The sequence below is a fragment of the Petaurus breviceps genome, unplaced genomic scaffold, assembly GCF_028583685.1.
Source record: "Petaurus breviceps papuanus isolate PSGF00001 unplaced genomic scaffold, PetGlider_PUasm1.0 208, whole genome shotgun sequence".
Taxonomy (NCBI): Eukaryota; Metazoa; Chordata; class Mammalia; order Diprotodontia; family Petauridae; genus Petaurus; species Petaurus breviceps.
In genome coordinates this window covers 23,863,819-23,889,762 of record NW_027185852.1, presented here as the reverse complement: position 1 = coordinate 23,889,762, position 25,944 = coordinate 23,863,819, and the positions used below count along the sequence as shown (strand labels likewise).

General features: G+C 45.2%; 1 protein-coding gene across 5 annotated transcripts in view; it reads right to left on the bottom strand.

Annotated features, from left to right (window-relative positions):
- LOC138165342 (terminal uridylyltransferase 4-like) overlaps nucleotides 1–25,222 on the bottom strand; it is a 63,173-nt gene extending 37,951 nt beyond the window's left edge. Inside the window, exons 1-6 of one of the 5 annotated variants that reach the window (XM_069093565.1) lie at nucleotides 24,679–25,222; nucleotides 13,141–13,231; nucleotides 9,143–9,797; nucleotides 5,023–5,186; nucleotides 2,240–2,356; nucleotides 1,496–1,648 (exon numbers count right to left, since the gene is read on the bottom strand). In XM_069093565.1, the coding sequence (XP_068949666.1) occupies nucleotides 1,496–1,648; nucleotides 2,240–2,356; nucleotides 5,023–5,186; nucleotides 9,143–9,695 (987 nt within the window). In that variant the 5' untranslated portion in view covers nucleotides 9,696–9,797; nucleotides 13,141–13,231; nucleotides 24,679–25,222. Of the gene's footprint in view, nucleotides 1–1,495; nucleotides 1,649–2,239; nucleotides 2,357–5,022; nucleotides 5,187–9,142; nucleotides 9,798–13,140; nucleotides 13,232–23,456; nucleotides 23,554–24,678 lie in introns of those variants that run through there. The other 4 variants (XM_069093567.1, XM_069093566.1, XM_069093568.1 and 1 more) reach the window with 4 other exon arrangements.
- Nucleotides 25,223–25,944: the final 722 nt, after the last annotated feature.

Below are 25,944 nucleotides of genomic sequence, written 5' to 3'. Positions count from 1 at the left end.
GGGGAAGTGGGGGGAGGAATGGGTTTGGGAGGGAGTACGGGCTCTGTTCTGCATGTGTTTTGTTTAAGAGGATGATGGGGAGTCCAGGGAGTACTGTCCAGCAGACAGTCAGGAGCCTGGGAGGAGGATGAGAGAGAGAACATGAACAGAGGGTCCAGGACACCGCCACAGAGGCGTGCAGTTAGGGAGCAGCGAGGAGGATGTGTCTGATGAGAGTTTAGATCAGTCAGATAAAGTAGGAGAGTCAAGAGAAGGAAGGGTCAGAGAAGCTAAGGAAGTCAAGAAAGGCCAGAAGCGGCAGCAAGGGAAAGGGAAAGGCCGTTGGTTCGAGCAGTCAGGAGAGAATCAGCACACAGAAAAAAATGTACATGGTTCATAAAAGAAATTCCTACTGCACAGAATGACATCAGAATGCCTCACGTTTTGCCTCAAACTACTGGGCAGAGCAGGTGCAATGAAGCTGGTGTTTGTGCTACAGATAAGAGAAGATCTTGTTTCCATTGCAGCTTAATGTCCTGTATTGCAATTTTGACATAATCCAGCTGCCAATGAGATGCCCCAGTCCCGAGGGACAGGGGAAAAAGGCACACTTTTCTGAAAACCCTCAATAAGCATATCCCCTCTGAAGCCAAGGGACTCTGGGATTTCACGCTGGAAAGGACCTTAGAGACCATCTAGTCCAGTCTCCTCATGGCAAGCAGAACAACACGGGGGAGGCAGGGAAGCGGTTAGTTTCATAGGAGTGTTTATATATGAGCAATGAGCAATGTGGCGAAGATAAGCAGACAAGCTCGGGGCATTAATGGCATGGGGAAAGGCGCCAACACTCCCTCGGATCATCGCTGACCACCAATGGTGGGCGCCTCAGGTAGCTAGCTGGCATCAGTGTGTTAGAAGCAGGCCCCACCATAATGGCACCATGATGAAATAACTCTGGTTGGGGCAGCGTCACACACTCTGCCTCAACACAACGGATCGCCACGTGGTTCTTAGTGATACCATCTGAGGCACTCCTAAATGGCAGCTAGCTTTTCTCAGGCTGAGCCTAGCCCTAAGAGAAGTTCCAAAACTGAATCGAGCCAAAGAGCTTAAGGTGAATGAGACTGACCATGACTCACTTTAGGTATGATCCAGGAGGAGAGAAATGGTCCCACAGTGCTTGCGACAAAGCTCCCATCTGCTAGTCCTACCTCCAGGCAGCCCACCCCCAGAGGTTAGTTCATTGTTAAACTAAAATTCTCTCTGTAACGAAAGCTTGGCTAAAGATGGAGCTCACCTAGCCTTGGGAACTCTAAAGCCAGGGAAGCAAGATAATTCCCTTCTTTAAACGTCCTTGGGTATATCTGCACTTCCCAATTAGGTATGCTTCTTGGCCAAGCACCTAGGTTTGCAGGCCCGCCTTTCTTCTTAAAGGGTTCAACCAAGAGGGCATATTAGCAGCATGTTTAATGAGAAGATGATGCAAGAATACTTTAACAAAATCATTTTCACCTACACATAATGCTTTGTGTAGACTGGATCCCACAGGACCACAAACAGCTGACTGGGAGGTGGAAAATTCAGTGGGATGAGCCAATGGTCCAGTTGTTGGGAGAGACATGGAAAGAGCGAGCCAGGGATCATTGGATCTGGTGTTTTTAATAGATCTCTGCTCTCATAGTGTTGAGTGATGACAGGTTCAGATGAATGAATAAATGAACGAATGAAAGAAAAATAATGTTACATGACATGTTCTGAATAGTCTGTTGGGTAGTCATGGAAATCAAATACAAAAAGCAGTAAGTACCTAGTACATTGCTAATGAGGTACGTCAGAGGTACCGCTTGAAGTAAGGAGGAAAATTCAGAGCCAAATCTTTTTTAAAAACAGTTACCTATACTAAATTACTACCCAAAGGCACACAAAGTCTACCCCCAAAAAGCAGGCACCAAGTTTACCCACATGGAAGCAGCAGCTGTGGCCAACACAAAACAAAGGCCATCAGCTCATCCCTTCACACCCTTTTAAATCTGGTGACCCCCCCCCCAGCCTGGAAGAGGAGCCCCCTGCTCCTATGCAGGTCCTCCTCCCTGACCACGTGACATAAGGAGTGATCAGGCCAACCCATGGACTGCTGCTCCTAGTTAAACATTCAGATTTTAGAGAGTGGAAGGTGAGTTTATCAGCACTTTCATTAAAAACTTGAACGGGACATTCTTTTTTTGACATGAAAATTTAAGAAACAAACAAAAAAACTTACCGTGATGTTTTTCTTATGCCGTTTCTCTTTTATGTGCTTATGTGCTCCCTGGATATTTTCAATATGAACTAAGCATAATTTGCATAGATATCGGCAATTGGTGTATTCCGGGGAGCGCTGAAAGAGAAAAGTGAAGAGGTAACAGAAGACATGAAGCCTACAAAACACCCAAGTCTGGCTGTTCTCATTAATTCAAGGAAGTCAATAAATCAAATCTTCAAATGTACTTTTCTTAAGGTTATAAAAGAAGCAAATTTACCAGGAACGTGAAATTTAATTGGGAGAAATGTCAGTCCCGCACTGTGTCAAAACTCACCTGCCCGAGCAGAGGCTGGGGAAGATGTGGTCAGGTGCCCAGGTGTCTGGGCCCCGGGGAAGGCACTGCTACCCACCCAACACTAAGAGGGCCCTACTGAGCTCACCAGCAGGTCCCTGAACTACAGCACAGCTGCAGCTCTGGCCCCGCCGCAGTGTGCAGTCACATGGTCACACAGGGTCTTGAGTTCAGTCTGCACCATCCTCCCCTTAATGCTGGCCCTGTTTTCACAGGCATTACCCTGACCTAATGAGGTCCTCAGAGGGGTCTCTATAGCAACATCCCCCAAATAATTCAACATAGTTTAGAATGTGAAACTGTAGACATCATGGACCATTTCTAAATCTGTCTTCATTTATACTCTTGACTGGGAGGGTGGGGGGGGTCAAGAGTATAGCCTCAATAAATACTATAGGAATAGTATTTTACAGTAACATAACAGTAATGATGATAGTTACAGATATAGTTGGTTCTACCAGATCTAACCAGATAATATGAATTTGTAGAAGAGGAAAAAGAATGTGACAGGATTGCCCAATCTAGGTTAGAATGCAGCCCTTGAACCAGAAGACCTGAGTTCCAATCCTGTCTTTAACACCTTATCAGCCGTATGACCAAGAAGTAATTTAACTTGAGACCCACTTTCCTCATTTGTAAAACAGAGGCCATAATTTAGCTGTCATATTCCCTAGTTCACAAGGTAGATGTGAGAAGAGAGCTTTTATCAATGGAAACACGGACAATGATGCTAAAGATCCCTGCCACCATGATGCAGAGATGTCTATGACTAGCTCCCATGTGAGTACCATCCTTCCCACTACTCCCCATCAGGCTGCAACTAGAACCCAGCCTCCTCCTTTGGAGGAGAAACATGGTGCAGTGAAAAGACCTAAGTTCTGAGTGCTACTTTCACCTCTTTAGACTCAAATTTCTTTCTCTAGCATATAATGCCCTCGCTCTGCCTACCTCACAGGGCTACTCAAAGGACCAGGTCAGCTAATGCAGACAGAAAGCACTTGCTAAATTGTGAGATGTCCTCCAAATGAGAGACATTAATTAATTGCACCAAATTAGTTAAATTTTAGTACTCCTCGGTTAGCTGAGCCAATTGGTGGCACCACAGGAATTTATAAACCAGAAGAGATTGGGGGTGGGTGGGTTATCTTGTTTGGTTTTAAAAGGCAGAAAAGGGAAGGCTTCTTTTAAGTTCCCAGCACACTGTACACATCGGGGGGAAACATGGTAAAGGTTAAGAGGGCAAAAAGGAGGGGCGGCCAGGTAGCACAGTGAGTAAGAGCACCGGCCCCAGTGTCAGGATGACCTGGGGATCGAATCCGGGCTCAGACACTTAGCACCCACCCAGAAACACCTGGCTGTGTAACCTGGAGCAAGTTACCTAACCCCAATTACTTAGGGGCAGCCAGGTGGCTCAGCGAGTAAGAGCACGAGCACCAGCCCCAGTGTCGGGATGACCAGGGGATTGAATCTAGACTCAGATACTTAGCACCACACCCAGAAATAACTGGCCTTGTAACCTTGAGCAAGTTACTTAACCCCAATTACTTAAAAAAAAAAAAAAAAGAGGGCAAAAGGCCTTAGAGAAAAGAACTGAAATGACGGCAGAGGGTATGGGTCTTTGGCAGTAAATCAATCAGGATTCTCTTATTAGGCTCCTACTAAGTGAATGCTTCAAGCCAACAACAAACCATATCACTCTTCCTGGCCATCTCTTCCGGCCCAGCCTTTACCAAGCACAACTTTCTTCCTTTATCCCAGGAATATATAAGGCTGCTTTCCACTGCCAGAATCCATAAAGAACAGTTGAGTCCAAAATGTGAGATGGGTGTGAGGCAGAAACACTAAAAGGAGCATTGGGGACACCACGTTTGGGGTCTTCTTCATTCTGGAGTCCTTAGGGAGCACCTCGGGCCTTTGGTAAGGCTGGCCTCCCTTTCCTTTCATCTTTTCCCTCTCATCCCCTTTCTCTCCCCTCCCTTCTCTCTTCTCTTCCCACCCTGGGTTTGATGCTTCTGCTCTTCTCTGATTGGCTATTTTACTATTACCTCTGGCCTCCCCCACTCCAAGCTGGACCTCTTCCTGCTGAATAAACTCTTCTTCCCCAGCTCCTTCCTCAATTATCAGGAAAGGCCACCACCCAAGCTTCCTCAGACTCTCACTAAGAGCTCCCTCTCAGCAGGATTTGTGTCTAACACACTGGTCCTTGACTGTTAACTCAGTCATTAGCTTTCCACTTTCTCAGGGAAAAATGGCAGGGGAGAAGGCATGTCTGAGTGTAGGAGGCATACAAGGACCCCAAATGTGTGAAACTCAAAACTACTCCACAAGAGACACTGCCTTCCAGGGGGAAGAGGAGCCCAGCCCACCCTGTGAGGGACAGACATGCAAGGAGAAGAATGAGGAGCCGCGCAGCCCACAGGCCCCCAATAAGCCAAGGAGGATAGTCTACTTTTTCCAGTCGAAAGATGTAATCCCGTTCCAGGCGCTCCTCAGCCTGCTTCAGCCCCAGCTTCTGCTCAGGGGTCAGCATTGACTCATCGATCGTGGTGACATTTTCTAAGTAATCCAGCTCTGAAGAAAGCTCTTTTGTTGGCTCAGCACCCTTCATTTTACCTGGAGAAGGAAGCAGGCAGGAAAACATTGCTACCAGAGCCACTGGGCAGTTAAAGGGGAGGACAGAAGAAGAAGAAGAACCGCTCATTCTTGAGCAGGGCACCTGCTGACCCACTGCAGGGGCACCGCCTTCAGGGAGTCAGCCCAGCCCAGCACAGGAATGGTATGCTTTTCTGGGGGGCCTTCACGTCTATGAAGCACTCACTGTGAGATGAGTGTTACTGCTCAGTTTCACACCTGAAGAATCCAAAGCTTCAAAGAATGCAGGGCCTGCCCACGGTGACCCAGGAACCGGGATTCGGACTTGGGTCCCCCCCCACCTCACACTTCAGTTCACCTGCTGCTACTCCTAGAGCCTCCGTGGAGCATACCCACAGCCGAAGAAGGATGTGAAGGGAATCCCAAGAGGACACCCATGCTTGGGGTGAGTGGTCCCTTCAGCCAAAGCTCTAGAGATGGACCCCAGAAATACGAGAGGAGAGGGCCAAGAGGGACCCAAGGAACTGAAATCGTTCCAGCTCACACACAGTGAGTTAATGGAAGAGCCAGGCCTTTCAGCTTCCAGGCCACTGGGTTTTTTTTAAAACAAATAAGCTACAAGTTCAATCAGCAGCAATAGAGTTCTCTCTCACAGCAGCCGACAAGAGTTTAGTGTACTGGGCTACACTGGGCTCACAACCACACAAGTCCCTGTCGTATTGTTCTCAGCCCCAAGCAGGCTCCTTGAGACCCACTGCCTTTAGTCTGGTGATGTGGGCTTTCCCTCCACTGAGACCAGTCAAGACTGAAATTCAGTCCATCCCCTGGTGGTCAGACTTCTGTGGATGAATCTTACTGAACTGGGTTTGGCTAACCCTCAGACCACAGACACACGTTCCCTCAGGCTAGGAAGGAAGTGATCTTTCCCCGGGTTCTGCACACAGCAGGGGCTTAATAAACATTGTTGAACTGACCTCCCTTCTCCAGTGTCTTTGCCTGAACTCTCCTGGGCACCTCCCTTACTCTTCTTATCATGGCCTCTTCCACCCCCAACCTCCTGGGGAGCAGGGCCTGTGCCATGTCTAGTTCTGCATCCTAAGAAATGAACAGAGAACCTCAAAGAGTAAAATTTTTGAACTGCTGTCGCAGCCACAAGGTATAACAAGACCTACAGTGTATTTGGTGCACAAGAATGTAAACTCCCTGAGGTCAGGGCCTTAGCACTTAGAACAGCATCTGGCACACAGGAAGACCGTAATGGTTGGTTTTTATCTTCCCTCTGCTACTACTATATGACCTTGGATTAGTCACTGTGCTGCTGGGGCCTCAGTTTCCCCTTCTGTACAAGGAGATGGGTTTGACCTCAATGATCTCTGTTTTCAAACTCGAAGTGTGTCCAGCTGAATACTGCTTTTGCCTGTGTTCTGCTGCCTAGTCTTCAAGAGACAAGGGTCACTCACCAGCCCTAAGGCATCTGAGTAGGACCTTAGAAGAGGTAAGCAAATACAATTTATTTTTTGATGGTGGGGGAGACAATAGGAAGGCAAATACTCATTGCAGAGCCACTTTTTACAAAAGACATCACTTTAAAATGCCTTTTAAAAGTGAACTTCACTAAATTAATTAAAGGTCTGACCTGAGCTACAAAAATTCAATTTCCATGTGACTTTTCAGGAATTCATACACTGTGTGAACAAGGGGTCTGGCCTGATTCTTTTCTAGGCTCGGTAAACTATCTTATACTCAGGAATACTTAAAAACACTAATCATTACATGGAGGTAAAAAACAGGTGCCTGTGTCTACTAAGTTTCCCAGTCAGATCTTACAGTGTAGATGGAACCACCAGCAGCCGTCACAAACCAATCTGATTTAAAAGCTCAAAGGTTCAGCCAGGTTACCCAGGCAACTAGGCCCACAGCAATGGGTGAAGCTGCTGGGTCATTTGCGGAGCCTGACTTGCTCAAGAACGTTATTGATCGCTGCTGTTCCATTTAAAACTATGTTACAACAGAACCACGCGTCTCTGGCCCCACCACGTTCCAGTCTAGGAGTTACCTGCATCTTTTTCTGAGGTTAAAGAGGGCCAAACAGGAGGGCAGAGCCAAGAGGAGTAAGGGAGGAGGAAGTCAAGGTGGAAAGAAGAGGGGTGGGAACAGCAACACCTGGGAGGGAAACAGGTAGAGAGAGGCAGTGAACATGGGACTGGAGCAGGTGGGCACCAGTGCCAGGGCTTAGGAAGTTTCCTGCTTCCTCGTAACTAGATCAGATTCAATCCGCGGCAATCTGACTACACTCTACTTAACATGAAATGTCATTAATTCAGGCCCCATTAATTTGGTTAGACGATTCTTCACTATATAGAAAGAACAAAAAATAAGATGAGCAAAGCAAAGGGAGAGTGCCAAGAAGATGCCAGAGGAGTCATTTCAGAGAACAGAAAATTCCTTTGTGCATTTATTTACAAACACCTGCTCTCTCTAGGTCCCCAGAGACAGAGATAGGGCAGCAGACTCGATTCAGGAAGCCCTCAGCCTGAATCCTGCCTGCGACAGGCTTCTTAGGAGTCAGGGGAGCCTGGGCAAGCCACCCTCTCAGCTTCCCTATCCTCATCTGTAACACAGTGACAACAGCACCTACACCTCAAGGCTGCTGAGCATCAAATGACAGAATGTGTATAAAGCACTTTGGAAATGTAAAGTGTAGTGTAAGTTCCACTAGAAAAACTTTGCAATCAATTTTTAGCCCAAGTCAAGCTAATAAATGCGCCTAAGTTTGAAAGTGAATACAACCACATTTTAAAAATATTATTTAATGACAATTTTCACTACATTGTTCACTGGACTAGGAGTCAGGAAAGCCGAGTCTGAGTCCTGGCTCCAACACTTCTGCCAGCCATTCGACTTTACGTGTGTCATCTCCCACCTGTGAGTCTCCCTTCGCTCAAATGTAAAAGGGGTGTGATCAGGTCAGGTAGATTCCAAGGGCCCTCCTAACCCTGACACTCTGTAGATCTAGTCTGCCTGAAGGTTTTACTGAACACAGAACTCAGGAGCATGTTTTGTTCATTTTCCATGTCCATCCAGGTTAAGTATGACTGTTTCCTTCCAATTTTAGCACATCAGGTAAGGTTACCTGGGACAGGTGAATCATTCAAGATTCCAGTGAAACTGGCATCAAAACACTCAGGAGACATGGCCAATGTATCACCAAGAAACAGGTGGGTTAATTATAATCATAAGGGGTGCTTAATGCGTCCAAAATGAGATTTAGAGCTAGATAGTTCTCAATGGAGTTGGAAGCAGTTTCTACCTAAATGCTACATTTGTTGAAGGCACTGAGACTCCAGTCTCTACAGACCAAAAAGATATGGAATAATCAAATGATCTACCTCACTTTCCTCTGATCCTGCATCCTATCAAAAGCAGAGGTAGCCTGACAATAGTGCAGAGGCAAGTCTGGAGCCATGGGCAAAGCACCTCCCCTCCTCTGAGCCTCTGATTCATCATCCACAAAATAAGGCCTCTCCTAGCCCAAATACTCTATGAATCTATTTCTAAAGTTGTCTAAGGGAAATTAAATTTACTAATTATGGACAAAGCATTGGAACTCTTAAAAAAACAAAACAGGCCCTACCAAGTACCTATACATAACATATAGCTCATGCTTACTGAGGACCTAAATTAGGTTTTAGAAATATTTTTCTAAGGTACAAAGTGAGAATCAAAAATGATCTTTAAGATCGGTTAAAAATAATACATAGGTAGTAACTAATATTCAACACTTTGATCTACTATGGCACTAAATTTAGCTTTAAGAGATATATGTATATGCGTGTATATATCTGTCACAGACTTCTCTTTGCAAACAAAGGTAATTAAATGATTAAGAAGCAATGCAAATGAAGGAGTATCTCTATAGGAACCTTTTTCTCCCCCCCCCCCAAAGAAAGGTGATGTGCAGCAGAACTCCTACTTACTCAAGTCACCAGATTTGTCTTCTGTTCCTGAAATACCATTACCAGAATCGCTAGTACTGTCTGTACACGCTTTTAGTTTGGGGGAGCCTGGTGCAGTTTCTAAAGCTGACTTCCCTCCTTGCACAGTAGCTAAGGTTTCTTTGTCCATGTCCTTCTCAGAAGCCGAGGGGCTCGGAACATTCTCCTCCTCTACTGGCTGGGCTCTCACTGGCTTCACACTTTCTCCAGTGGCCAGTGGTCCTGGTGATTTTTTTGCTTTGCAATGACTATGATCTTGAAGGACTGATCCCAAGTCTTTCGTGCCTGGGGCATTAGAGGTATTTACCTTACATAATTTAAGTTCTATTTTTTCTGTACAAACATCATTTTGTTTATTTTTTTTATTACTGTTCCCACTTGGAGAACTTCTTCCAATGTCCCTTATGACTCTATCATTTTTAGGTCTCAAATTCTGATTGGCTGGTGCTCTAAGAGCTTTGCCTTCTTCACACACAATGCGAGCAGACTTCCTTGGTTCATGATTTCCATTTTTAGAGCTTGTGGACTCTTCCATTATTATGAAGACCTGCTTCTTTTCTCTTGAGATACCTTAAAAAAAGATGATCTCCAGTAATCTGAGTGTCTTTCAATCCAGTTTAGGCAAGTAAACTGTCTGCTGGAGAAAAGAATATCAATTACTCAAAATGTGAAAATAACAGCAACAATGATAATCATCTGATAAAAGACATAATGAAGTTTCCTAAACTAAAAAATGCCAAAACCAGAAACTAATAATTTCCCAAGGAATTAAGTCACATTAATAATACAACAGACTGGACAGGTACCCAATGAGGAGGTTCTAATGATATTTTGGTAACCATGACATCAAAACGAATTTTAGAATTTTAGAAGAATTTTTAGATTTTTAGAAAAATTTTAGGGAATTTTAGAAGAGCAGAATGTAATTACTCAATAGAAATTTCAACCAACACAAGGTTGAAAACAGTAACAGAATTTTTAGAGTTAACATGTAAAAACAAGGAAAGCACAGAGCCCAGGAATTCTGAGTCTGCTGGGCCAAGTTTATCAGCATGTTTTCTATGTGATACTAACCAGGTAATCCTTTTATATATGACCTTCTTATAAAGCACTTCCTATTTCTACTGCTAACCTTTGCTTTTTCTTCACACTTGACTCTTTAAACATAGAAAAAATACTTGTGAGGAGGCTAGGTGGCACAGTGAACAGAGCACTGGCCCTAGAGTCAAGAGGACCTGAGTTCAAATCCAGCCTCAGACACTTAACACTTACTAGCCGTGTGACCTTGGATAAGTCACTTAATTCCAATTGTCCTGCCTCTCCCCTCCAAAAAGAAAGAAAAAATACTTGTGAATAGACTCTGCATTTCTGGAAGTGTGAGCAACTTAAATTAATTATTCTGTGAAAAAATAGTGAATAAAACCACCAACATTACCAAAAAATGACAGAAGCATTAATAAAATCAAGCCGAGAGAACCCATTTCGTCCTGGGGCATAATGGGAATTGTCATCCCAGAGGAGGAACAACACATCTGCCACAAAACTCAAATGTTTAATGAGCAAAAAATGGACTTACAATTTTACTGCTAATTGATTTCTATATTTCCAATGCATATACCTATGCTAAACTTTACAAACACCAGCATTTTTCACTCACCAGCTTGCTATAAAATAAAATACCCAAATCCGGTTCTGGTCCACATAGCACTTTAAAAAAAAAACCTACTTAATAATGATTAATATTGAACAAAACAAAAATAACCCTTTTTTCCAGGTGAAAACAAACCACACTGTATTCAAATGTAAACTTCTGAATTATTTATTCACTAAGTTTAACAATCTATTAGTTACAAATCTGTAAATTTAGGAATGCTAACTTAGATAAAGTATGTCAGGAGTTGTACACTGTGGGGAATTTAATTGTGAATTTATTGTGCTCGGTCCAATATGCCAAAAACAAAATGTTTCAATAAAAATAACATGCAGTATAATGTTAACTTAAGAGTAAAAAAAAATTACCTAAAATAAGAAATTCAGTCCTCATTTCCTGAGCATGAGGCCTTGTGCTAGTGGTTATAATGTAGAATAACTAAGATACCCTCATTAGGTAGGTATTTCACAATGGCTGAGCTGACCACTTTCCTTTAAGATTCTCTTTTCCTCCTGTCACTGGGGGGCTGCAGGGAAGGGGGGTAACCTCTAACCTTAGACTCCATAAGTAGGTCACCTGTTCCTCACCTCAGTCTGGTTGTCTTCCCAAGTCAGAAGAAGCTTTTACTAGAAGACCAGAAACAAGCTTCCCCTCTCTGGGGGCAGCCTGCAACTTCTGCTGCTCAGTCCTTTTCCTGCTCTTCTCTAAGTCTACCACTGGGGGTCCATCTGGGGCTGAAAAGGCTCTCCTCAATGTTTCCTGACATTAGGGGGACACCTACCTATCTATCCGACCAGCCATCCGTCCCTCCGGCCATCCGTCTATTCACGTGGGTTGTCTGACCGTTAGCTCTCACTCCTGCCACCCTTTTCGTGACCTCCCTTTATGCTGGTTCCTCCTCCTAGTTCCTGATGGACGCACTACACACTGCCTGCCCACACTTACCATGTGCTTCTCCATTTGCCTCTGAATCATATTCTTTTTTAATTCTTTAGAGAATCTATTGCTCCATGACCTGCAGCCATACACCGCCAGGAGAGTACTGGCAAAAAGATGAGGCTTTGTTTCTGGGAGAATTTTTAAGGTTATTAAAAAAGTCCTATAATTTCCCCAGGGAATTCAGCACCTTCTCCCTTCCTCCTCCTGTGAAATTCTGGCCCCTATTCATTGTCTACTTGCAATGTCTCTACAAGACACACACACAGGGATGAGGAGTTCTATAGGTGGTCCAATCGTGCATCAATCTGGAAAACGAACATTCTTCTTCCCCATCTTTTGAGTCTGGTCAGTATCTTTGCCACTTTGCAAGTTTAGGGGCTTGATGGAAACAGCCCAGACAAGAGCGCCTGGCGGACCTCACCGTCTATAGAGAAGCCTTTCCCACCTGGTACCGTACACAACACCAGGACAATAGGTGTGGGCCACTAGTGGACTTGTCTGCTGTTTTACGTTCCATCTAACATTAATGATTAGAGGGAGAAACTCCGAGAGCAGGGACTGCTTCATAGCACCCACAACAGAGTCTACTACCTGGAGCTGATTAACTTCAAGGAATCTTAAGTAGTTTTAGTAGATGGACAGGAGACCCCTTATTGCAAGAGCATCTGGAGCAGCATCTTACTCTGATGGAATCAAATGTGCTTTAAAAAACTCAACAAACAAAAAGTATACTAGTATATTCTCTCTATCTTTCAGTAGGCTGTGTAATGGTCAAATGCAGTTTGCTGTAGACTATCCTTTAACAAGAGTCTGCTCATCCCTATTAACCCTCACTGAAGAGGTCACAGATGCACCTGCAGATTATTCTCACAAAAAGTCCACACAGAGGGGAAAGCAAGTATCTACTTATATAGACTTGTCTCCCCAGAAAGAATTAAGCTTCTTGAGAGCAGGGATTATTTCATTCTTTGTCTTCGTAGCACCAGCAGCCTGCACAGTGCCTAGCACATGTAATAATAGGTGGTTAATAAATGTTTGGCTGGTTGATTGATAGACTGCCTTTTTCGAATATAAGATCCGAAAATTTTTCATACCTTTGCTTCCTTTCCCTCCTTCAGATACCTTTCAAATTAATCCCTCAATATTGATGCAATCACATTCATCTAATCTAACAAAATTTAAAACTGCTTTCAAATTTTTTTATGGAATCTCACTTATTAATAGTATTATAGTTATTATAATTGTCTGGGCTGCACCCAGGAGGAATCTAAATACCTTTTATGCCTCTTAAGGAGACATTAAATTCCCCTGACAAGGTTAGTTCTTTGATATTAAAGTTAGTAAGATGTCTTTGTTTTGGTGTTGTTAAAATAGTTGTGAGATACCTTACCCTGGGTAGTCTGGCTCCAAGGACACCAAACTGAGAATGACTGCTACCTGGGCTTCCCTTGGACTTGGCCTTTAAAAAGGGCAGACCGGAGCTGAGGAAAAGAAAGACACAGAGATGGGTTGGTGTACTGACACATGGGGTTCCAGATGCCATACCCTCTAAAGAAAGCCTGCCCATCCATAAGACCCCCCAAGGGAGACAGGCCCCAGAGACAGTGGCACCAGGAGGACTGAGGAGTTTCCTGGCCCCTCCAAGAGCTTGAGCCGGCAACAGCAAATAGGCAGTGGTCAAACACTGTGGGAATTCCTTGGCCATGCTTCTCAGATGCAGAGGAGTTCCTGGACAAAGGAGGAGACAAGGACAAGGAAGAGCAAGAAGCAGTCACTGTGGAGGAGTCAAACCAAATGCTGCTTTTCACTGGTACTGTGAGCTCTGTGAACGGTGCAGGTTCAGGGAAACAATCCTGAGTGATTCTCCTTTAGTTCAGGGGGGATATGGGGCTCACATCTAGATCACCACCAAAAAAATATAGAGTCCTCTGGTGCCATGCAAGCATTGAGGCTCACAAAACACTATAAGGAAGGCTTCATTTCACCCAAGAGGAAAATAGGAAGGATGACTTCGGCCTCTTTATTAACAGTCAAGACAACTGTTCTGTTTCCCTCTCTGGTGAGTCAACTTTACTGGGGACATAGACAATCCACTTCAAGTACTTTCTCCTTGAGGGAGTCTAGGGGCTGGGAGAGTGGAGAGAGAGCAGCAAAGGTCAAATAAAAGGGCAGTCTAAGTAAAGAAGACCTTTGAGGGGCGGCCAGGTAGCACAGCAAGTAAGAGCACCAGCCCCAGTGTCGGGATGACCTGGGGATCGAATCCGGGCTCAGACACTTAGCACCCACCCAGAAACACCTGGCCGTGTAACCTGGAGCAAGTTACTTAACCCCAATTACTTAGGGGTGGCCAGGTGGCTCAGCGAGTAAGAGCACTGGCTCCAGGGTCGGGATAACCTGGGGATCGAATCTGGGCTCAGATACTTAGCACCACACCCAGAAATAACTGGCCGTGTAATCTTGAGCAAGTTACTTAACCCTAATTGCTTTAAAAAAAAAAAAAAAGACCTTTGGGCTTCTGGTGAAGGTGGAAGACTTAGCAGAGAGGGAAGGGGAGGTTCCTCCACTGTCAGTGGACCTAGGCAGGAATCCTTTTATTTGCTATAGGGTGAGGGAAACCTTACCAACTGGAATTCTTGAGTAGAACTAAGGACTCTGCTATTTAGAGACCTCAAATTCCAACACTTCCACAGGAAAAAAATCGATGGGAATAAGAATCACCAAATCATGATATTTGAGAGCTGCAAGAGGCCTCCAAAGACTATCAAGTCTTACACAGAAAGGAATCACCACTCTAGCATGCCTTATAAATGGTTGTCCAGCTACTGCTTGAGGATCTCCAAAGATAAGGAGCCCAGCTTTCAGGGCTGCCTGTTCCACTGTGGCCCAGCTCTTCCAGAGACAAAGCCTAAAGTGGCCTTTCTGTGACTTCCCCTTATTGCCCCTGGTTCTGCCCTCAGGGGCAAAAGGCGCAAGTCTGATCTGCCAACTACAAATACTGCTCTTCAAAGACTTGAGAAAAGTGATCATAGCTCAATATATCAAGTTCTTTCAACAGATCCTCAAATGTCACTGACTCAAGACCCTTCAAGCATCCTGGCCACCCTTCTCTGGACACCCTCTAGCTTATCAACGCCATTTTGAAGTATGGTGCCCAAACTGAACATTATACCAGAGAGAAGGAGTAAGGAGGGCAGAGCACTTATTCTGCTGGCTAGGAAGTGAGAGCGGATCAGAAGAATAATGGCCTGGTTTCTACTTTTGGGTTAAGAAAAGGATAATGGATAATTAAGGAGGATATGAAAAGACTAAGGAGAGTCAAAAAGGATTGAGGAAGATTCAAGAAAGAGAAGGCAGTTGGCAACACAAGGCAAAGTAAGGCAAGAAAACATAAGTGAAACAAATAGAAGGCTAAATACACTAACAGAGTGGATGAGGTGAGGGAGGTAAAGCAAACTGGATGTAATTTTTTTTTAAACTAGGTATTTGGTGGATAAATATCCACAAGTAATTTTAAGAAGATGAAAATCTCAACCTCTATAGAAAGTTGGGGACGGTATAATTCTATTAGTCAAGTGATTGCTTTCTATGTTCCAAATTTAGTCTGATCTCCCTCCTGAAGGAGATGAAGGGTTCTTAAAGGTGTAAACAGAAACAAGACTTCAACGGGGAAAAAAAAAACATTTTGATTAAGATGAAGGAGGTGGGATAACCCTTGTCAGGAGAGGATAACAGAGAATGGAAAAATATGACAACAGATAAAGAAAAGGGCAGCTGTGCAATTAGAACTTTAAAAGAGTCCAGAGACTTTTCCCGAAGAAAGAGCTGGATGTTTTGAGAAAGAAATTGCTGGTCTTCCTAAGAATGACACAGGAAAGCCAGAGAAACTATGGGGTAAAACTCCTGTAAGAGACTGAGGAGGGAGCATAGGAGCAGTGAAGGTTTCTTTGTGTGAAGAAATTCAGGAACCAGAATGGAGAAACATTTGGGAAGAATGTCAAAGGAGAGACAGAAGTGACAGGAGATTCTGTCACAGAGTTTACTAGAGACCACTTGGACAGAAAGAGGAAGCCGATGAAGAGTTTAGAAATTGAGGCTCCAAGAATCCTGGGACTCTGCTTCCTAAAGCAGATTCAAAGAAAGATTTGGAGATCTTAATTACACTGATCAAAAATGTATCTTCCAGTTCTCAGCTGTTACAACAATGTGATCAATTTGTATGATAAACGAATGCATCATTAAATAACTGCTTAATTCTTTTTTTAATGATCAAGAAAACAGAGAATTCAAGGCAATTGAATGAATCAATCAATAAAGAGAGTAGAAGCTTTAACACTGCAGAATAAAACAAGGATCTGGAATGCGCCTTCAGTTCCTTTTCAAAGGAAAAGCATAGAAACTGTCCGTTTCCACCTCCTCTGGCTGAGTTCTCCATGATATGCCACAGGGTGGTTGAGACTAGAAGTCTGGAATCCTGAATACTCTAGCTTAAGCACCAGGCCAGAGGGGTGGTGGTGAGAATTTACACTCTGGGAAGCTCCTAACTAGTTCCTTACGGTAACAGTATTATTGTTAATATTGCTGAAATCAAATGGACCTCTGCCATAACAAGCTTAAAATTCCTTTATTTCACTTGTGAAATCACACCAAAAAAGTATTTTCTTGACCCTTGGAATCATAGAATTTTAGAGTTGGAAAAGATCTTTGAGATAAGCTAGACAAACTCCCTTATTTTTCCAGGTAAAGAAATTGCATCCTAGAGAAGCTGTGATAAGAGTATATTCCTAAGTACTCCATAAAATATGGCAAGAGTCCCAAATGTTTTTGAGGAGAGGAATTACTGAATTACTTTCTTTTAATGGAAGTGGAGGTCAGGATGTGGTGCCCCTAGCCAGATCCCCACCCACTACTGGAGATGCCCATCATAGCAGGAAACACCAGAAGCAGAGTAGCACTTGCTGCATAGGGCTGGGCTTTGACTGCCCAGTTGGAGACCACTGAGAGTTGGAGACTATGTACGGCCTTTCTTGAATTTGCTATAAAACTATTCCAAACTTCACAACAATGGTAACAATGACTTGTGATAACCAATGGTAAGATAGTATCCTAACTCTGCTAGTGGGACTCAAACTCAGGTCCTGAACTCCCAATGCAGTAGTAGCTGACAGTATGACTGGGAACCATCAGTCACCATCTTTCTGAGCCCTGGTTTCCTCATCTGAGGTGGAAGTTTGGATTAGATGACCTATAACATTCCTTATAGCTGTAAACCTATGGTCCTGTGAGCCCAGCAGCTGGTAATACAAGGTGATCAATAAAAACCTGTTGGTCATAAGAAAATCTAGGGAACTGATAGATGTTTTAAGACCTATCCCTTCCTATATTCCTTTTTCAAGTTAGAGATGTAGGCAGAAATAGATACCATTAGAATACAAGTTTGATAGGCTCATCTTAGAAAATGTTAAAAGAGAGACAACCCATCGTTCTCCATTGGGTGACTTCATGATTCCAGGGTTGATTTGCTGGGAATCTAAGCACTGGAGAGCCTGCTTGGTCCCGGCAAGTTGAGAAGGCCTAGTTGAAGTGGGTGTTGTGTGTAAATGATATTTTAAGGGGCCTCAAAGTTCTGCTTTGTAAAGCAGAGCCAGCCAACAAGACTAGGATCTTAATCATAAGGAGTAGTGGCTCATCAAGTAAGTAAACTGCCCTGTGAGCCAAACAAGGAAGTCATACTAACCTATATAGGGCGGCCCCACTAGTTTTGTTAATTCAACCAGACTGCGAAAAGTCTGACCTCTAAGACCCACAAAACATTAGACTGACATAATAAAGCATCCATTTTGGCTAAGCCCTTTAAATTCATAAGAACAAACAAATCACCAAGGCAGAATAACTCAGTGGCACTTGGTAAATGTCTGTGGAGATGAACTGAATAAATCAGGGAGTCCCGGGAGTCTTTGCTAATGTCCTGTTGCTGCTTTAACTCAACAAGTTATAAAAAAATTATAAGAAACTCCTTGTGGTCCATAAGGAGGGACAGTGCATTCATATATAACGCTACCCTGCTGGCTAAGCAAAATGGTTCAAATAACCAGAGGCCTGAACATCTTCACATAATGAAATGTTTTCATGCATTATTGATAAACAGAGATCATGAAAATGTTTAATAAATCTTAAAACCGGATATAAGACTACTGGTTATTTGTTATACTGAAATAACAGTAACAGTCTAAACTTAATCTACCCTGATATTTAATGGACAAAAATATGCAAAATTCTGAAAACATGTTCAAAGTGAATCATATTTTATGGCCTGCTATTTATGCTATGACTACAGTGATCAGTAAAATCCTTTTTTAGGTCAATGGAAGATTATTTCCCAATAATTCACAAATTCAGTAATCAACGAATACTTGTTGAATAAACAAGAAAAGTTTACTAAAATTAAAATAGGAAACAAAGAATTTTTGGTATTTCTAATGGAAAACTAATTAGAACCCAGATGTCTAATAGATTTATCACCATTTTAAAATTATTATAATTATGAAAGCTGAAAAAAAATGAGCCAGTTCCTCCTCTGGGTAAGTCCAAAGAGTTTCTGTGATCAGAGACATGTAGAACTGTCTCTCCCCACCTTCCCCTTCCCAGTGAACAAGTAGAACTAATGAAATGTTTATTTGGAAGCTGATGTTTCATTTGTGGATTATCCAGGTCTTTTCCAACCTTCTCCAGCTCCCTAACCTTTAACTCACTTAGCACTTTCACCCAAGGTGGTCAGGAGAAATACAAATCTTGCTTCTTTTCAGTAGCTGTGGTTTGGTTAAGGGAACAGACTGAAATTACTGGCTTTTAAAATGAGGTCTGGGAATCACCCATGGATTTCAATTATCCACCCCGCACTTTCCCTGTTCCCAGAAAACACAGATAATCAAGGCTGACTGTCACAGAGGAGCCCTCAGAAGCAGCATGCATTGGCTTTCCTGTTTCTTCTCTCTTTCAAGCAGTCTCCAGGGCATCAGTGGTGAGTGTCTGATGTGTGGGTTCACTTGTTTGTTTGTGGTAGTTTGCGATATGGTTGGGATGCTGCTTTGATAATGTGGAACTGAGATATTGGTACTCAAAAGTTAAGAGATCCTGAAATACCATTTCATTCATTAATTTCAGACCAACTAGATAAGAACATAGGCCTGGTAACAGCCAGACCGGACAATATTTCACGGAAATGGGCTTATTCTCCTATCATCTACATGTGAACCAGACATGCCAGAAAGACCAGCCCTTCCCCTACTAGAAAACAGAGTGTTGAAGACCATACATATGGAGAGTCCAATGAAAAGGGATCATTAGTCTCTAGCATGATAAAAGCTTACAAGTATCAGTCCCTCAATCTACCATAACTATAAACTGCTAAAAATAAAGTAACTGAAATCATCCCTAATTTTGATTTTTACAAATTGATAATTGAGACAATGTGATCAATTTCAGGATCTGCCTCATTAACTGTTGCTATTTGTTCTTTTTTTTTTTTTTTGCTTTTTGCAGGGCAATTGGGGTTAAGTGACTTGCCCAAGGTCACATGGCTAGTTTTTGTGTTAAGTGTTTGGGGCCACATTTGAACTCAGGTCCTCCTGACTCCAGGGCTGGAGCTCTATTTACTGAGCTACCTAGCCACCCCCTAACTGTTACTATTTAACAGAAAAGGATTTGGGGAAATTGATACAAAATTTAAATCACCACATATTCATATACCATCTCCTCCAAGGTCTCCCATATCACTCAAATCCTGACCTTCTACCTCAGCCTTCACACAGCATTACCTTACCTTTTTTGGAATTCTCCAATGCATTTATCAAGTAAAATATTTTATGCTGTATTTGTCTTAGGAGTTTCCAAAGGGGATAGACCTACCTTTCCAGGGCATAAGTAAGCACTTCATATCACCCCCTTCCCCCAACACACACACACACACACACACACACACACACACACACACACAAAGAATGTCAAATCAGACAGGGTTCTCAACCAAAGAATATGTCAGAAGGCATCTTAGAGCTCATCTTGTCCAATCCCTCATTTTACAGTAAAAGAAATTTAGTTCCCAAAAGTTAAAAAGAACTTTCCAGGATAACACAGATCATCTAGGGGGAGAACAAATATTAAAGCCCAGGGGTGATTGGAATTACAAATGAGCACTGCTTTTTTCCACTATTCCAGGATTCCTCTCAAACCACTGATTTTGAGAATGAAAATCCTAATATCAGAAACCAAGATGCAGAAAATGGCTTGTTTGTTTGTTTTTCTTGTCATGAAGAGCTAAGTGACTATAAAATAGAGATTTAAACTTTAAAACTTAAAGTTCGTAACTGCGGTGTCCCGATACAAGCCCTAAGAATAAAAGGCAGCTTCTGGTACTTGAGATCACATCTCAATAAAACAACTGTTATCTTGGGATGGATGAACTTCCTGACTGTTCTTCAGGACAGATGGTCACTTTTAATTTAGAAAGGGGTGACATTTAATGTCAGAATGCACCATGTCCCTTCTTTATCTTTAGCTCAACCTAACCGCCCCCCACTCCAAAAAAAAACCCTTGCCTTGGAGTTTGATCAAGACTCAAATACCTCTGTAACTGTAGGCAGAGCAGCACCTAGATTTCCAGGTGAGAAGAGAAGTTTATAAAACCTTCAGCTCATCTAACACCTTTCCAGGCTTATTATTTGGAGGCAGCACTTTGATGTTTGTAAGTACCAAGAGTGTCCCAGCACCAGAATCGAACAGTGTATCCTCATTATCTCCTCAAACTTTAGCAAACACATTTGTAACTGGACAAGAAAAAATCCTTTACCATGTAAATCCAATGGACAGCAACCGTACCAAAAACTGCCAAGGTACTTTAGGTGGAAAACAGTAAATAGAGGCTAGCAGAAATCCCTCTCTGCCTGCTTCTAAGGGAAATAGTGGTCGTCCTAAAGTGTTTTCCTCATGGCTTAGGACAGGTAAAAGAGTCTTTAAAAAGCTGAACAAAATCCTTCTCTTATTCACATTAAAAATGTTAAGTTTGGGATAGGATTTATGGCTGGAAAGACCTTACTTAGATCTTTTACCTAGAGTAATTTTGTCAAAAATTCGATTTACATTATCCAATGGTAATTTCTGATTTTATTTTTTTTGGGGGGGAGGGGTGTGTGTAATGATGGTTAAACCCTAAAACCTGAAAAAGTTAATGGGCTCCTAGATGCAAAGTGAATTTGTCACTGGACCAAGAGCCCTGGCATTGCGCCAAGGTTCAATCACACTGTGATCTTAAGCAAGTCAATTCAATGTGCCTTAGTCATTTACAAAACAGGAATAAGTACATTGCAAGGATAAATAAGATGGCAAATCAGACACACAGTAGGTTCTCAATAAATTGCTTCTTGCCAACTATGGGAAAGCAGTGGACTTCTTGGGGGAAACTGATACATAAAACCATATTTGTACATTTTAAAAAATACTTATTTTGTGCTTAGAGAAACATGGCGATTCAAACCATTCTTCCGAGTGTGGTGTTGAGAAAGAAAATATCCTGAGATTTTTATTTTTGAATATATATACTTGTTCCTTTTTTTAAATGGCCAAGTTTATAAAACATACAGTCATGCTGGCCTCTATATATTTTTCAAATGGTATGATTCTCTAAGATTCTGATGTGAAAACAGAGAGATTATATCTTTTATCAGTGAGATAAAAACAATTCTGTTTCCTTGGGAGCCTTCAGAATGAAAAATCCACATATCCCACTGTGAGATGTCCTATCCTTTTCCTCCAACCTCTGTCTAGAATTACTTTTTGAGGGATGGGCATGGGGGAGGGAAGAGAGAGGAGAAGAAAACTATTTGGAGTGACGGCCTCAATGTCTTCAGCAACAAAACATCTCTAAGGTAAGTACATACAAATTATTCTGGAAGGAACCAAATTTTAAGTTACTCTAGCAATGGTTTGATTGCTTCCTTTGAATCAGGATAAAGAAAAGTCACAAGCAGTTACAAATCAAAAAATTTGTTTCTTAAAAGCTAGAAACCTGGTACAAATTTATTTGGACACCTTTCTCCACACAATGATCCTGATCTGACATAATGTAAATACACTGAAGGATTGATGGAATTCTCTCAAACCAGAATGTGCTTTAAGATTCAAAAGAAATTGTCCAACCACTTGCTGCCCAACTGAAATGGCTGAAAGAAGGCTAAAAAAAAAAGGTGTTTCTGAAACTCAGCTTTGTTTTTATCATATATTTTATAAATACAAATATCTTCTGTTACACCTTTTGTAAATTGCTACATTTTTGGAAACAAAAGATTCAATAAAGCTTTAGCTTTCCTAATAACACAAAGAAAGATTCATGTATCTACTGTCAGGGATTTGCTTTTAGATAGACAAAGCATTTTTAAAACACTGTGCCATTTTTAACTGTGTTAAAAATTCATTTTAAATAATTACAATTTCAAGTATGATTTGGAATTGTCAAAAATGTCCATTGGCATCGAGTCTTCTCTTCAAAAGAGATCAATTAATTAGCCTGTTTGGATGGTGTCATTTCAAAGCAGATCTATTTGCTAGGTTTATTCACATTTTGAATTAGTAACAGCAAAGCTTTCTTTAAAAAACACATTTTTACACTTGGATATTTGCTAGCTTTCAGTATGTCAATCACTTTCATTTTCCTTTCTGGGCTATCTCCCGAGAAGTTTCATTTTTACATCCTTCCACCTGAACTTCAATGAATAACTGAATTGCAAATATAGCAGGGAGACGTAACGAAAAGACTTCTGCTTTTTAAAAAACACATCTTTTTCGGGAAAAGCTCCTAAATTTCTCCTACTCATACTCGAATGCGGCGAGAAGCCGTTTCCAGACACAAAAACCACCTGGAAAATGCCCTTTCCAACCTGGAAAGGCTGGAGAGAGCGCAGATCATGCCACATTACATACAACGACAGAATCACATCACCAAGTGTCAGAGCGAACCCATCTTTCAGGATTTCCAAAGCCGTGCCTAAGCACGGGGCTTACGCTCCGCGGAAACGAATCCTGGGGAGAAAGACCGAGACAAGGGAGGGGACGCGGGGGCGCCTGCTGCCCGCAAAGTTTGACCAGCAGCCCTGACCCCGTCTACACCGGACCGACGGCCGGAGAGGAGGGGCGAGCACAGGCAACTTTCTCTCCTCTCCTCCTCCGGCTTGTCTCCGGCGCGGCCACCCCCGCCACATCTCGGGGACATGGCATCGGCGGCGATTCCGCCCCCCCCCCCCCGGGGGAGACCCCCGCCCCGCCGGTCGGAAGCAGGGTCCCCCCCCGGGCTCTCTCGCCCTGGTCTGGTGAGGCACGTTCCGAGGCGCACAAGGGAAGTGCCCACGAGCCGCCGGGACGGAGCGGCTGCCCGGGGAGCGGGGAACCGGCCCCCGGACCGAGGCGGTCCGTCCGGCAGCGCCCGATCACCGATCGATAGATGATCGGCGCGGGCTCCGCGGGGGGCGCACACTCGGGCTGCGCCCCCCGCCCCCCTCGGGGGCGCGCTCTCGGGGGGCTCCGGAGGAGGCTCCGCGGGGCAGCAGCTGGGGGCACTGCACGCGCGCCCCGCGGGAGGCCGGCGGCGCCCCGGGCCGGGAGGCGCGCCCCGGCGCCCCCCCCCGCGCCCGCCCCCCGGCTGCCCCCCTGCCTGCCTACCTGTGGCGGGGCTCGCGCGGCGGCTCCTCATGCCGGGCTCGCGCTGCGCTGCTGCTGCCCCTCCGCCGCCGCCGTCCCCGCCGCCGCCGCCCCGGTCCCCGCGCCCGCTCCGCCCGCTGGCCCCGCTGCGCCCGCTGGTCCCCGCCGCCGCCGCCGCCGCCGCTGCCGCTGGAGGCCCGGACGCGACGAGCTCAGGACGCCGCTGCCGCCATGGCCGTCGTCGCGCCGCGAACTGCATTGTGGGGGGGAGGGCCGGCGGAGGAGGTGAGCGGGGAGGGGGCGGGGCCGGCGGGGGCGGGGCCGGCGGGGGGGCGGGGCCCGGCAGGGGCGGCCCAGGGCCGGGGCCCGGCGCCAGGGCGCCCCCCAGGGAGGGGGGAGGGGGAGGGGACGGGACCGGAGACCGGGGCCCCGCGGAGCGGTTGCGGGGGCCGCCCCCTCCTTCCCCCTCCCCGAGCCTGGGGAACGGGCGCGAGCCCCTCTCCTCCCGGGGGGGACGCCCCCCCCCCCCCCGCCCGGCCAGGACCAGAGAAGGGGCGCGAGCCTCCCCATCCCCGGGACTGGGGAACCGAGAGCGAGCCCCCACCTCCACCCCTCCCCCGTCCTTGGGCGCGAGGACCCCTGTCCGCCCCCAGGAGAGAGAGCAGGCGGAAGGAGCGGCCCCCCCCCCCCCCCCGGAGGGGGAAGGCCAAGAGACCCCGCCAGGCCAAGACGAGGAAACAGGTGCCGCGCCCGGGCCCCCCCCCCCCCCCGCCCCCCCCCGCCCCCCCCCCCACCCCCCCCCCCCCGCCCCAACCAACCCCGGAGGAAGGGAGGAGGGGGCTCGATGCCAGGACACCTGTTAGGCCTCTCCGCTCTCGGGGTAGGGGGGCTGGAGGGTGCTTGAAGGGCAGGGCGGGTGGGGGAGAGGGGGGTCGGGTGGACCCCGCGCAGGGGAGGGGGACGGAAGGATGAGGATACCGACTAGCCCGCAGTGGCCAAAAGCGCCAGCCTCAAGAAAGGGACAGGACAGGTGCGCGGGGGAGGGGGGTGGGTAAGAGTATCGAGGGGAGCCGGCAGCGTCTGGGGGCCGGAGCGCCCACCCCAGCGTGGGGTTGAGTACGGGTTGGGGGGGGGGCGTCCCAATGCGCCTGCTTCTCCCTCGCCCCGCACCCGCAGCCTGCCTGTCTCTAGGTCTAGAGACAGTCAGAGACTTGTGCAGTCACCCGCCTCCCCATCCACCTACCGAACGAGCCGAGTCGGGACTGGAAAGCTCAGGCTCCGGCTCCGGCTCTGGACACGGAATTCAGCCCCCTCCTACGACCAATGCTGCTGCACCAGCCTGTCTTATACCCCGGGCCCAAGCGCTTGGGGGCCACGCACGAAAGCCGGGGAGTCAGGAGAGGGAGAGACTCCGAAGCAAAGAGAGATTATCTTAGAATTGACATCTACGAGGTACCTCACACAGAGATGAGGAAACCGAGGTACAGAGTAGGTGTGTCGGGATTCCAACTCGAATTCTGTCACTCCAAGTTCATTGGGCTCCTACCACTCGGCCACTATGGAGCTAAATGGCATATGAGAGCGTCACCTGCAAGCCATAGCCTTGGAGGAGACTTGAAAAGCCGGGAACTTGAGGTCCAAACCTAGCTCTTAGCCACTGGCCACCCTGGCCAAGAAGACTTTGAGTCATACAATTAATCCTTGATTTCTGCACAGCTGGATGTAAACATCCCCATAGGAGAGGCTAGGGGTTGGTTTACCAATCTCCCTCTTGTAGTTGGTCCAGGGAAGATGGGAAATAAACCTCATCCCAGCTACCCAAATCCCTTTTTCACTATTCGCCAACACAGGTTCTTTGGTCTTTTCATTTTCTCTTTGCATCATACCCCCAGACTATAATGTAACCTCCTAAAAGGTAGGAAGAAGGGTCTGACGTTTCTTTATTTCCAAAAGGTCTTTCTTAAGCTTTTTTCCCCACAGTGCCCTGAGCTTAGATGCTTCATAAATGTGTGTTAATAATGATGACACACTCTTAGAGTAGTCTGGCTGGTTTTTCAATGTCCTAGAAGGAAATGACCAGATCTACCTCTGCCAAAGAAGAGAGGTACCTGGTCTTAGTGGCGATGAGCCAAGATGACCCGGTTCAAGTCCTATCTCGGACACATATGACGCTATGTGTGTGTGTGTAGGGGGATGATCTCTCTAACTCTTCCAGCACCAGAAGGTGCTTTGTCTTGGAGGTCCTCATGTCAATGAAGTCACAGGTCCACTCCTCCTGTACTATCCTTCCTGCCAAATGCCCTCTCTTCCACCTTTCTAAATCTATGCCTAAGCATAGATTTCAGCATCAAGTCCTGTCCTGTCCCGTTTTGTCTGAGAAGCTTTGGTCACTCCATCCATCATATCTGTGTGTGCATATATACATATACATACATATATATACGTACATATGTATATTTGGTAATAAGATCTACCTTATCAATGATCAAGCCCAATTCCTTTAAATGAC